This window comes from Poecilia reticulata, chromosome 11 (assembly GCF_904066995.2).
Source record: "Poecilia reticulata chromosome 11, P_reticulata-male-v2, whole genome shotgun sequence".
NCBI classification, from domain to species: Eukaryota; Metazoa; Chordata; class Actinopteri; order Cyprinodontiformes; family Poeciliidae; genus Poecilia; species Poecilia reticulata.
The window spans coordinates 16,398,152-16,412,698 of record NC_088840.1 but is presented as its reverse complement, the minus strand read 5'-3'; the positions used below and the strand labels follow the sequence as shown (position 1 = coordinate 16,412,698).

General features: G+C 39.4%; 1 protein-coding gene across 4 annotated transcripts in view; it reads left to right on the top strand.

Moving 5' to 3' along the window:
* Positions 1–11,944, top strand: part of trps1 (trichorhinophalangeal syndrome I) — a 127,332-nt gene extending 115,388 nt beyond the window's left edge. For all 4 annotated transcript variants that reach the window (XM_008422120.3, XM_008422124.3, XM_008422125.3 and 1 more), the window contains 2 exons: positions 2,573–2,695; positions 8,359–11,944. In XM_008422120.3, coding sequence (XP_008420342.1) covers positions 2,573–2,695; positions 8,359–9,876 — 1,641 coding nt within the window. In that variant the 3' untranslated portion in view covers positions 9,877–11,944. The remainder of the gene's footprint in view (positions 1–2,572; positions 2,696–8,358) is intronic.
* Positions 11,945–14,547: the final 2,603 nt, after the last annotated feature.

The window sequence follows — 14,547 nt, the reverse complement described above, 5'->3', positions numbered from 1 at the left end:
CCTTCTGTCCAATCTCAGGTCGTCATAAAGCACATGTTCCACGAAGAGTCTGATTAGATTAGCTCAGCTGTTTATTGCATGTATTAGGTCATTGGGCAATCAAGAAATTTCCCGTCCAAATCCAGACTGAAAAGAGCCAAAAGAATCAAGGAAGTAGCTACCGCAAACGCTCCAACCTTGCCGTGTGGTATTTAGGAGAGCATCTTCTCACAGCCGTGGGGTTTTCGACCTCATCATGTTCACCCTGTGTGGCGCGCAAAAGGCTTGGAAGATTTGTAACTGGATGTGCAAAACCAAATACAATTTAAGTGATGGCTGTTTGTCATTTAAATAAGGGGTTGAAGACAATGTTCATATGTGTGTAGAAAAATCAATACATTTGTTGAGGTTGTTTGCCTTTAATTATTCTTGTCTACGTAAATCAGCTCTCTGTAGTTTGGGTGACTAATCACTGCCACATTTATGTTGTGGGTAAGAAAATAGGATTTTTCTACTGAGGACTGAAACTGTCACAATCAAATATATATATATATATATATATATATATATATATATATATATATATATAGCTATTTTAATGCCTCATTAAGCCTAGAATTTGACATTTTAAAATGTGCTGTTTTATCTTTTTGTTAAATAATTTTTTTATTTGCGGGGTGTGGCGCAAAGCCATATATTGAGGCCTTAATCCTCGACCCAGCCGTAACAGTTTCAAGTTCTGGTCCTTTGACCTTTGCTGCATGTTTTCCCTCCTCTTTCATAACCCATCTTCCTGTCAATTCACCATCTCTGAATGAAGAGCCAAAAACAATCCTTAAGAAAAAAAAAAAAACTTCCATTATCTTCATGTCTGTTTGTCCGTTTGCCAGCTTGTAGTGTGTACAAATTTGGGTGGTCCCAATTGTTGTGTACTTTCAAAAGAGATGACGTCCCATGTTAGGTGGTGAAATTTGTTTTGCACATGACTTTGGACTGAAGCGGTTGGGTAATTCTGCATGTTTGCATGTGTGGGATCCCAAAAGTATCATAAAGTGGTTTATTGGGTTTTGACACTCGCAGTAAAAAAAATTCCAATAAATAAATAACCCAAACAGAGCAGCGTCTACTGGGCTCTTATGCTTTTAGCTGGCAGCACCAAGCAGATGTTAAGTGGAGGTGATCAAAGTGGCTCCATCTGCAGCTCTGCTCTGAGATTACCAACAGCCTGGTTGAAGTGAGACCCTCATCAGTGTTTTTAACTAGTATATCTGGATGTTCTGAGATTTTTTTCTGTGTCATGCATAACTCCCAGCTGTGTCATGAACACCATATGACAAAACGTTAGCACTAGTGAGAGCAGGAACAGTTTTTGGGAAAGAAGAAAACTTCTTTTTGGGTCTGCTGTTGCTTAAAAAAAATCATTCTGCATGCTGTCAATGATTAAGATACTTGATTTTGCTAACATTTACTCTCTTTCTTTGCTACTGCCTTGAAGGTTACCTGCATCTGCTTGTGTCACACCACAGCCCAGTTTACTTGTATATTCATGGGGACCAGCCTGATTCATATTTTCCACCATATTGCGTCAAAAACGCTTGTAATCGTTTGCCATTGGAAGTTAGCTTTCAACGCAATACTTTATTGTGTGTCGTTTTGGCACAACAGTTGCAGATCTCTCCGTGGCTGAGAGCAGGATTTGAAAGACTGAGGAGAGGAGAAAATAAATACAAGAGATGTGCGATGATGAAATTTTATTTTAATAACCGAAAGAGAGAAGGAAATGGTTTGCGAGACTGAGGAACTGAGTCACAGAGGAGAAAGATGAGGTATGCTGTCCTCGCAGGGTCATAAAGGTGGTGAGTGGGGCCAGAGGCTTAATGGGATGGAGAAACGTTGTGATTGGCTCATTACTGTGATGGAGCACATTGCCACAACAATTGGCCTTTTCACCCCCTCCACCGCCACCACTTCACGCCGTTCTTTGCACACACTGCTTTTGTATGCACCGCTGCGCCGTGAACTGCAGAGGTGTGTATATGAAGAAGCATACGCTCATACAGCAAAAGTCAAATATTGGCCCGCTGCAGTTCTCGGCGACACTTTCTATTGCTGCAAGGTGAAAGTCTAAGTCATTCATTTGCATATCTTGCAAGCAGCACTTTGAAAAAAAAAAAAAAAGAAGCAAACCCAGAAGGATCTCAAGAGTCGCACATATTCACTTCTTTTTTCTTTTTTTTTGACACAAACATATTCCATTGAATGAGCTTATTTAACTTTTCAGACTGTGTTTATTTTTGCGGAAAAGATGAATGTGTTCAGTATTGTGTCAAATTGGCAACAGAGAGCTCATCGTTCTTCAGCCCCAAAGCCAAGGTGGTCGTTCTCTCTGCCTGTCTCATAAACTCATCTGCCAGTTCAGTCATCTGTGGCATGCCCATTAAAAGGGAATTATTTCAAATTAGGCAAAAATTGTCGGCACCGTTTGCGCTTCCATTCTCGTTATAACTTATAATGTCTTCCCATATTTGTTTGCCCGCATTTGAAAGTTTCACATCAAGTTGCTAATGCTGCACATCATGCTGTCTCTTTGCAGCGACGCAGAGGCAGTGGGGTTTTCTGTGCAAACTGCCTGACCACCAAGACGTCGCTCTGGAGGAAAAACGCAAACGGAGGCTACGTCTGCAACGCATGTGGTTTATACCAAAAACTGCATTCGGTAAGTCAGACACAAACACTTTCTGGGTGCAGATTAGTCTATCACAGACAGACTAATGTGAGACGAAAGGTTTATGGCGTTTTAAGTTGAAAACAATTTAAATATTTAGATGAAACTTGTCATCGACCACTAAGAGGAAAATAGTGAAGAAATACGCCCTCAAAACCCCAGAGAGTTGTCTCTGGGTGTCATTATTCGTTTCACTGTCAGCAATCCGTCCCTATGAGCATTGACAAGATGTCTGAAAGAAAGTGCAAATAATCCACTGATCTGCGTTGTCTGCAGTGTTCATGATGGCAGCTGAGGCCTTCATTTGATGTGCAGAGTAATCTTAGTCATGTTAGCATGTTAGTCAAATACTAGAACTGAAAAACACAAAGTAAGGCAAAGTAAAAAAAAATGTGATTGAAATCAAAGTAATGTTATACTTTAGATTTCATGTAAGAATTAAATTTAAATGTGAGCCTTAAAATTTCTCCAAATGATTTGTTCAATTTAGCAACGAGCTGTATTTTGGTAAATATGCTTTGTTTTTGTTTAAATTCGGAGCTCTGAAGTCAATTTCTTTGCATATTCAAAATATTGTCGTAGATTTGTAATGAGAAATAGTATTTTCTTTAGTTGCTATGGTGTAAAAAAAATTACATAAGAACCATTTTGCCTAATACATTTTTTGTAATGTCCCCCTGTCCGCCTCTAATATTGCTTAAACTGCCTGTTTGATAAGTAATAACTGCAACGAATTAAATTTCCTAAACAGTTTATATTATGAGGAAATCATACGGGAGTAAAGTTTTTGCAATAAGTAAAAGGAAATTTGTCTGAGTGATGAAAATTAATTTGAAGGGCTGAACTGCCATCCACTCATATGAGACTCATAAAGGAAAGGTTGTTCATTGCCATTTTATGGACTGCTGTGTTTTAGTGCGCACGCAGGGTGGCTTTGTCCGCTAATTATTATTCTTCCTGTGTGGCCAATTAGCATGCGATGCAAATGAAATTGTGCATAATGCAGTTAAATGCTTAGTATCTGTTTGACTCTCACTGTGAAAAAGTAATACTGTAGCAGAGGGGGAAAAAAAAAAAATGTATTGTTAATTTGGCGAGTGCCGGGAGTTTGGGGAGCCTTTCGGCAGTCGCAGCGAGCCAGTTCCTCGGCGTAGGAAATGTGATGGAATGGATGGAGTTTACCATCAAAGCCTGGGGAAAGTCGATGGAAATCCCAAATTTAATTAGACCGCATGAAGTTCAGCTGAGATAAAGAGCCAGCTTGATTTTTAGTTGACTTGAGGATATCAAGCTTATTCAGACATCCTCTCAAGGTATTCAGCCTAATTATGCACTTTACAAATAATATCAGAGTTATACAGGGCCCCAAACTTTATAATGTGTGTAGCCCTGACTTTAAAACAGGCTTTCTAGAGAGTTGGAAAAGTCTAGAACTGAAGAATTTTCTGGCTTTGAAAGAATATGTGAATACAAAATAGGAGTCTGGACAATCTTTTTTTTTTTTTTCAAACTTAATCCCCAATCAGATAAAATAATCTGTCCTCTTTCCCTCTTTCATGTTTTACTTAACCTCCTTCTTTGTGTCCTTACTTTCTTCTTTCCTGCCTTCCTTCATTGTGCTCTTCTTTTTACCTTCCTTTTATTTTGCTCTTCAAGGGTTGCCTTTTTGTCTTGTATCCTTCTCTGTCTTGTATCCTCCGTCGATCTGTGTGGCCTACCTCCCTTCTTCCCATCTTTACTTCTTTCTTTGCGTCCTTTCATCTGTTCCTACTACTACTCCTTCCTTTCTTGCTCATTCCCTTGTCTGTATCTGACTGTCCTTCCTGTTTTCTTTGTTTCATTCTTCTTCCCTAAGAAGGAAGCTTCCTTTCTTCCTTCCTTCCTTTGAAAACGTTGAGTTTCGGATCAGAATATTTACATGTAGGATCCCCAGTAAAAATACATTGGAAATGCTTTGAAGCGAAATAAAGAAAATAAACATTGTTAATGAATGAATGAGTGGGTAGACCATACTACAAGCCTGTTAGTGGGATGACGAGTCACTGAAGAGGGCACTGAGGAAAGAAGCTACCGCATCGTTTCCTCTTTCCTACCCCCAAAGATGTCCTTGGTTCAACCCGTTCATCTCATCTGCTGCTCCAATCACGTCCCGTCTCCCTCCACTCTTGGCAGTCCTCACGACAACCATATTTTATATCCTATAATAAAAGTTTTATACGCTCTACACACATTATTAGAGAGGATAGCAGCTAGTAAAACACTTGAGAGTCCGAGAGGGGAAGGGAGAGTTATGAATAAAGAGGGGGAAACGGGCAGATGGAGAGAAATGATGAGTAAGAATAGGAGTGGAAAGATAAATAAAGTTGGAGGGGAAAAAATGGAGGAAAAGATAAAGGCAGCACGAGGATAATGAAGGGGCAGGGGGCGACTGAAGAGTGAGAGATGGAGCCTGTCGCAGAGATTAAGCGAAAATGCAGAATCCTACATTTCAAGAACAGATGGAAACAGATGGAAGGACTGATAAATAGAGCAAGAATTATGCCTACTGGCAGTAAGTCAGCCTAGGTATTATACCATCTATCTCTATTTATACGAAAGTGCAAAACATCACAACTGCCTTGTTTGATTTGAACATCTCGCATTTACAGGATTAGTAGCTCAACAACTGAACTGAATATTTTCCTTATTATGTAAATGTCCCTTTAATTTAACTGCAGTTCCTATGATGACTAAGCTTTCTTTACCAATGAGGTTAATAATTCAGACTTACAATATATGTTGGTTACAGAAAGTAACCCTCCTTTCTGAAACATATGAGGTGACTTGCCTGCATTTATGTAATTCTGCGGGCAACTTTATGTCAAAAATTAGTTTTTAAAATAAAAATCTGAGAAGTGTGGCTTGCTTGTACTCAGACCCTTTAGTCAATACATTGGAGGATTGAACCAAGGTTGTCTGCAGTTGTAGCTGAAGTTCTTTGGGATAAATCCCTATCAGCTTTGCACATGTACATGCTGAAGGTTTTATTCATCATACTTGGGTACAATTGCTCAAACTCGGTCAAATTAAACAGAGATCATCAGTGCTCATTACTTTCCACGCCTTGCAACAGAGGATCAATTCATTCTAGATCGGGACTTTGACTGCACCATTTTAACACATTTAAACAATTTAACTGTACCTCTAGTTTTACCTTTAGGGCTATTGATCCATTGGAAGTGAAACTCTAACATGATTTGTTCCAGGATTGTCCCATATTGCTTGAGTTATACTGATATGAAGTCACTGAGGTGGGACTGTTTACTAATTGGGTTAGTTATTAAGTTTTTGTTTGTTTGTTTGTTTTTGTTTGCTTTTGAGTTTGCAGATTAGAGTAAAGATGGGGGGTGACTACAGATATCGTCCACTTCAATATAATGCACTAGTTTGTGTTGACTGTTCACCTAAAGTCCCAATAAAATACACTTAAATGTTTATTGTGTATATTTACTTTTACAAAAAAAGTCAGCAAATTGGCAAAAAATAGCTTCGGAGTGAAGCAGGTAGCAAAGAAGAAAGTCATGTGATATTTGGCAACATCACGGATCCTTTCTTGTCATTATGTGGTCCCATGTAATGAAATTCTGTTTGGTTGCAGTAGTTTGAACCACCATGTCATACCAAATACTGACTTATAGACCTGTCACTCAGACTGCAGCTTTAATTTTTTTATAACCTGTCACGCTTACAAAGCTCTGTTGCCATCAAGTTCTTGCACCATCATAGAATAATTCGTCTGTAATTTCCCCTGTGCATCGCATTGTGGGAAAACTGCGTCCATCATCAGACCGCCGACAAATCGATTAGTCTTCCAGTATTAGTTGTTTCTGTCAGCTTCTACTGTCAGCTGATTCAAATCCCAGCTCCGCAGTCTGGAAGCGGTTCTCTCTTGCTTCGCTTTCTTCTTTCTTCCTCTTTGTTCCTGGCCTCTTTCTCCTGTGGTTCCTCAACTTGCCGCTTCCCACTTGTGATTTATCTTCCCCCCCTTGTTTACGTCTCTCGTGAAAGAAAAACAAACAGGAAAACTATAGAGAATTAGAGAAATGTCTGTGTTATAATTTAGGCAGTGTTTAGGCTGCCACTTCTCCCAGTGGTGTAATCTTGTTTAGGATATTGATTCAGACTTCTAAATTGTGTATAAAATCTTCAGAGGGACAGTTCCTCTGTTAACAGTGGAGACGCTTTGCATTTTGCTGAAGTACACTGTAAAAAAATAAATAATGCAAAAAGGCATTGTGGACTTTTGGCTAGGACAGCTTAATAAGATATTCTTCTTTTTACTAGAAAAATTAAACTGAGGACCTTTGCATTTTTTTATGACTGAAGTTATTGTTTATTTTAACAATTGCAAGATCAACTAGACTACAAGCCAAACATGCATCCCCCCCCTCCCCCTGAACTAACTGAGTGAGACAGACTTTTGCAAATCCAGGGCTTTTCACATCAGGATTTCTGCAAGTTTCAGTAAGTTAAATTGTTAAAACAGTGTAGACATGCCAATTAGCACATTATTTTCTAACAAGAAAACTTGTTAGAAGCTGAAAAAAAAACTTGAGAGCTTCATCTTCAGAGATTCACCTTCCACCAGGAAAACAACCATAAATATAGAGTCCGAGTTACAATGCAATGGCTTAGATCAAAGAATGTTCATTAGTTAGAATTGCCTAGTCAAAGTTCAGGCCCAAAATCAACCAAAAGCATTTGCCAGTACTGTTGATCGCAAATGTTCCCCATCCAATCCGGCTAAGTTTGAGTTATTTGGTGAGGGGAAAAAATAGAAGATAATTCTGTCTGTAGATTTATAAAATTCGCACTAAAATTCATACTACAAAATACTTGTTCAAGGTCTTGATTCGGGCGAGAATGCCAATGCACATGTTTTTTAAAAAGTTTATAAAGAGTCAATTTTAAATAAACCTGAGGTTTTGACGTTTGTTGCACTGATGTAGTTTTTGTCATAAATAACTAAGTATGCACCAATGATTAGCTTCAGCAGTTTATGAGGAGAAAATGGAGGAGCATGTGTTCAGAAATGCTTTTGACTACTGGAAAAAGAACTGATTAAATTCTTAGCAACTGTGCAATTTTTACTCTACAAAATTCTGCACGCCTGTGATGTTCTCCTTTTCTCAATTTGTATTTTGTAAATGTATTTTTTTAATTTGCCTTGACTAATGTAATTTGCAGTTTGACCCTTATGAGTGTGGGATGCACTTCTCAAAGTAGAGTTAAGCTTGTGTCCTGGGGGCAAACTGAGATGACAGAAGATGTGAGTGTGCCCCCTTGTGTTTAGGGCAAGAAGTACAGCTTTCAGAGGCGGTGGTTATGTTGGTCTGAAAGAATTATGTAAAACAAAATTACAGGTTTCTAACATCTAATGACATTTTCAACAACGAAAAAGATATGCTGTCTTGATTGATCAGTTTGATTTGATTACACCATCGACACTCACAGAAGCCTCTCAATCATTGAATAAGTTATTTATTAAATGTTATTATAGTCAAGTATAGCTGGTGTATGTACACTTGACATGTATTAGTCAAATCAGCAGCATTACTCGCATGACAGAGCAGGGGGACTCAGTAATATTCCTGTGTGTCTCTCTTTATTTGTAGACTCCGAGGCCCCTGAACATCATCAAGCAGAACAATGGCGAGCAAATCATTCGACGGCGGACCCGAAAGCGCTTGAACCCCGACACTTTGTCGTCCGAGAACCCGGCCCCAAAACAGCAGCGAATCACCAGCGAGGAGCGCCTGAACGGTGAGGAGTTGGACACCAGGAGCTGCCCGTCAGTGAAAAGCCAGCAGCCTTCTCCGCGCTCACGCTCCCCGCGGTCCACTCAAGCCTTCTTAGCCAATCAGACTCTTGAGATCCACAGGCGCATGCCTCCCCTCCTCCTTCCCTCGCATCCTACCCCAGCCATGGTGGCCGAGAGCAACGGGGGCATCACAGATGGGGGATTAACGTCAAAGCTAGAAGTGGGGAAAGGAGGAGGATCAGAGAGGGGAAGCCCAATTGAAAAGTACATGCGTCCGTCTAAACCCTCTAGCTACTCTCCTCCAGGTTCGCCAATTGAAAAATATCAATATCCGCTTTTGCCATTACCTCTTCCATTGACCCTGTCACCTGATTTGACACCTGAATCTGATTGGCTCAGATTTTGGACCAAGTATAAGATGGCAGCCACCTCTGGGGTCCCTGGTAGCATCAGTAATCTGAGTAGCCCCAGTGGGATTGGAAATAACGCCCATCATCTCGGAACCATGGTGACCCCTGTACAGTATCACCAGCAAAGCTACACGGTGCCTTACTGTGCTTCCCCTTACTCCCCTCTGCCGCCTCCCCCAGCCCCTTCTCACTACCCTCCTCCGCCTCCTCATCACGCCCAAACGTTATCTTCTGTGTCACCGGAGAACGACACTCCTTTGGATCTCGCGATAAGGCAACGAGACACGAGCAGCGCAAATATGTATGTGTCGAACGGTTCAGAAAGAAAAAGGAAGGAGTCGCCCCAAAGTGAGACCTCGATGGGAAACTGGAAAGGTGAGAAGGAGCGCGAAGAGATGGCGGAGGAAGGAAAACGTGAGTCGAGTATCGTGTCGAACTGCTCGAAGGCAGACGCAGCCACACAGGACGACCTCGCCAACCGCTGCACTCACTGTGGCATCTACTTCCTGGACGAGGTCATGTACGCCCTGCACATGAGCTGCCATGGCGACAAGGAACCATACCAGTGCGGGTTTTGCCTCCACGTATGCGCGGACCGCTATGACTTCACCACGCACATACAGAGGGGCTTACACAAAACGCTGCCGCCGCCGCAGCAGCAACAGAAGGATCACACACCAGACGGCAAAAGTCTCCATGTAATGGCAGCACCGGAGTGTCAAAGTCAGACACCTGCACCGAAAGATGGAGGGATCACAAGCGAAGATGATGAAGTCATGAGTACAGATCACGATGGCCAAGAAAAGAAAGATACAGACAGTGGAAGTATGCAAGAAGTTGAAAAAGAGCAAGAAAAAAGTAAGGAATTATGTGGGAAAGCGTCGTTGGATGATCAGAAATCCCCGGAGATAACAACTGTGGCAGAATCTGCAAAGCTAGATGGGCTCACTGATGGAAATTAAATGACTCGCAAAACATTAATAACATGTTATTGGAGTATTAGGCTCTATGTTCCTGAAGGTATGCTCATTTCCTAATGGGCGTACCTTACAAAGCACTCCCACTGTCAAAGGCTCAGAGAAATATATTGCAGGACCCAGGTGAACTACGGCTGGGCAAGGGGAGAAACGGCCTGAATCCTCCGGTGAGTTACGGCTTACCTGACAGATTTGTGGCAGGGAGTCAACAGGGTGCTGGCATCCAGCTGAAATCACTTTTCAGAAACAGCCGATCTGCGCGCATTCACATAGGAGGATCGGAGGCTGGACTAACATAGCCATCAAACAAGAGCAAAAACAAAACAAAAAAAACAACTCAAAGTATAACACTTGAACTTTGCTGCGTTGATTTCATCTGCTGCATTTACCCTTCTTATTTCAGAACAGCCAGATGAGATCTGGTGTGAACTGCTGCGCTTTTGCCCAGAACATGTTTATTTTTCCTCTCAAGTGGATCTCAAAAACCAAAAAAAAAAGAAGAAAAAAAAACACTCTGTTTTGAGTATTTTCAAACTGGTTTGCTTGAAACCAGCTAGGGCTTATCTGCGGTTCAGTTGGTACGAAATTGACCAGTTTCCTTCACTTTATCCCATGCTGTTTCTCAAACTGATCCTGGATCAATGCAAAATCTACACGGTGGCTGAAAACTAGTCCTAACCCCTTTTTGAAACTGCTTGAATCCAGGTCAAACTGTTAAAACTGGTCTAAAGTCTTCATCTGTTTGGATGAAAAACAAACTAAAAGACTTTATTTTTTACTTTCCACTGTGCCATGATACTAGCTATGTGCCTGGCTGCCTGCCTAAATAGAACAACCATTTATTAACCTGCTTGACATTTATATTAATGATATGAATAATAATAATAATGGAAATAAGAAGAAGAACCATGATGGCGTCATTAATCGAAAATGCAATTTGCTACATTTTCTTATTTGTCGTTTTGTAAAGGTAAAAAAAACAATGTTTTGTTTTTTAAAGGAAATGGTACTATAAAAATTAGTCTATTTTAGTTCTTTTTTTTTCTCCTGTTTTTGTGTCTTCAATGAGATTTGTTACGTTGATAAAAGCCGTCTAACAAGAACGAAAACTGGTACAGCAGAGGAGGGGGTTGCGTGCGCACATGTGCGTTTGTTTTACTGCATTTACAGTGTGTGTGTGTGTGTGTGTGTGTGTGAGGATCGAAGGTTTTCCGTCCCTAAATGATGATGTAAACACAATGAATGCTAATGCTCAGTTTCTTAGTCCTCAGGGGTCACACGTGCACACCAACCTGCCTTCATCACAGCATGTGACACATCATTTGTACACATCAAAGGCTTGGTGAGATAAGTGTTTTTAGCATGTTGTGTCTTGTTTTCTTTGGTTCTTCCTATATATGTTTTTATTGCGTGTTGTTTTTTTGTTTGGCAATAGGCCAAAGTGTTTCTTTTATTTTTTATTTTTTCGGTTATAACTTTTCTTAATGTCTACATGTGTTTAAGTTACTAAGTGTATTAGAGAGACTTCAGAAATTAGGGAGCAAAACCCAACATTTTTATCAAACTGATCAACTTTTTTGGGTTAACTGTATAAACTAGTCTTAAGAGATTCTTGCCTACAGTGTTTTATGTCTTATTGCTCAGTTTTGTTTTTTTAAGTTACCTTTACGTAGCACATTATAGCATCTTCATAATTTTGGAACATCTGTTGCCTTTATAATGGATGGAAACTGTTACATTTTTTTTACCATAAATATTACAGAAAACCTTCATAAGAAAAGAAGTATAATTAGATTTTAAATCCTGAAGTTAAGAAAAAGTTCTCAAAGGTATTTTTTCCCCCTTTTTTTTGTTTCTTTTTCTCCGAGACCCCCTCAATCAGTTGAACGAGATGTTGGTTATCTTACCTGTTGTCAAAACTGATGGAGACTTCTTCAGCCTCGCTGCCTTAGATGCTAGAAAACAAAAAAGAGAATCCTTCGCTGGATATCAAAGAGAGAGAGAGGAACAAGATAAGGATCAGGAAATAACTATTTTTTATATTTATTCAAAAGATGTAAAAGAAAAAAAAATACCCACTTGGTGCCTGCTAATTATACATTTTTTTGAAGACATTGATACATTGATCTTCTCCATGATTCTCATGTTCCTAGTTTCAAGGAATGCTACAGAATCGAAATGTCGCAGTTTCAAAAACGGTGTCGTTTTGTTCCCACGGTTCCCACAGGCAAAGACAGTGTGGGGTTTCCTCCATGCGTATAAAATACCACAACACCTTCTTCCCCCTTTTGTCAGTCAGCTGTGTTTTAGTCTAAATTATGAAGTCAAATAATTTACTTGCTCTCAAAGTAGTTGTGCTTTTTTTCTCGCTCCCTCTATTCAAAGGTACAATTAGCATCACAGGTTCAAATAAAGAATCCAGAAAATAAAACTAATAAATCCTTCATCTCAAATTTACAGTTGGCATTGCTGATTCAAATAAATAATTCAGAAAATAAATATAATAAATCAATATTTTGTATGATTTATTATATCATACAAAATGATGAGGTCTGGTATTTTAGCCTGAAACTGACAATGCATATTATTATAATACGTTCCATAAAATTAAGACTGCAGATTTTCAAGCGATGGGGTTAGAGTACTGAATTTATTTTTGAATATTTTTACTCAAGGTCGTCCAGTCAAGAGAATCTCCTACTGGCCCGTGGCAATCCTTTAAAAATCCGAGTTTTGTGTAAGAAGACAAGAGTTTGTATAAACACGTGACTGATATTAGGCATCATGCAATAACTTTTCAATTTTAGTCTCCAAAGAAGGAACCATGCTTCTCTGTGGTTCTGTATTATCAAACTTGTCAGCTTATTTTCCATGTATGCACACTACCTTTTACAAATGATGAGCCACACATCTCAAGGAACAGACTACAAGTGCTTTGGTCTTCATTCGAGGCATTACATATTGTGTAATTGATGTCATAAATAATAATACGACTAGATACGGTACCTCCAATAAAACTGGTTTGAAATTAGGACCAACATTGGATTTCATGTTGAAACTGAGAAATTGAACATAAAACATATTCAGTGAAATGTACGATTTTGAAGAGAAGTAAAAAGTGATGCAATTATGGTGGAGAATAAAAAACATTGCCAGTAACTGCAAAAATAAACCTTTACATTCAGTAGATCTGTTTAATCATTAATCTATACGTAGATTAATTTAAACTGACAAGCCAGCTATCTATTTCTCATAAGATTCTCAAATAAAGCTGCAGGTTGTTTGTGCAATATAATTACCGAAGTAGTTGAAGCGTAGGTCAAGGAGTTGGCTGTTTTTTATTCTTTTTGTCCTTATTTCAAAGAAAGACGCATGATCTCCATTAACTGTGTCATTTAAATCTACTTTTACTAAAAATGTTACCCAATATGCAATGTCTGGGGATGTTCAGCAAACTTATCATTCAAACTTTATTGCCATTATTTTTGGCAATATTTTGTCCTGTTTTTTATTTTGTTTTCATTTTTAATTTTTGTGAACTTTAAAACTTTTGATCTGTTAAGGGACTTCTAGTACATAAAGAATGTTTACATCTGTTTTTGTAGCAAAACAAAACAAACAATGCACTGTTTTTAAGACAACGATGGAGTGGATGGAAGGATGTTGGCTGAGATGGAAGGATAGGAGCATCTGAAGAATTTCTGGGAGAAAATGAGACGTACAGTAGCTGATAGAAATGTTTTCTTGGTTTTTCCTTTGACTGTATTTCAGCATCATTGCATTGATTTCACGTGCTGATTTGAATCTAGGTGTAACAGTACATCTCAGTCCTCTCCTTATTGTCCTTTCTATAGCCTGCCTTCTCTCAGCATTCCGTGTTTTCAGTGATTTACAAAGCATAGTGAACACGTTTCTCAAGGTTTTGAATCAGAGTCTTGCGCTGTCTTCAAAATGTTCACTCATTTACTGACAAACTCGTACTAAATTTAACTGGAAGAGTCGAGAGTTGATGCCTTTGAAGCTTTGGTTGTTTTGTACCTGACTTTGAACTGACAAAATAAGGCAGTGTCGTACAGATCACACCTCAGTTCATATCCATCTCATGAATATTGTATACCCTCATTGACAGACAGATATTCAATCAATACATTACAGAGACATTTTTTTTTTATTTGTACCCGTTAGTTCAAATGTGCAAAATAGTATCTATAGTCTTTATTATTACTAACTTATTGTACAGATATTTATCTCCGAAACTCAACAACTGTGGACAGAGAGTGGTCTTCTTTCTTCGCTGACCACTGGTGGTGGTATGCTGCAGTAAGACTGACTGCAGTGCTTTGGAAGCAGGACGGACGTACGGCAGCACAGCTCTGTTTTGTCATAAAAGGTCCCAATAACAAAGAAAAAGAAGCTAGTTTCGTTACTAGTTGCGAGAGGGCAACAGTGCATCTTTCATCCGAACCACAGCTCTGCTCAACCCCGTCCGCTTGGCTGTTCCCTTCAGTGTCTCTCCACACCGCCCACTTTTGGAAATTTTCATTATTTGTCAGGGGTGGAGTTTTTGCTTTCAAAGAGCATCTGGTTGCACCTTAAACAAGTCTGAACACCAGAGTAATTAAGTTGTGGGCATTAGCACTGAGCTCGCTGTAATTG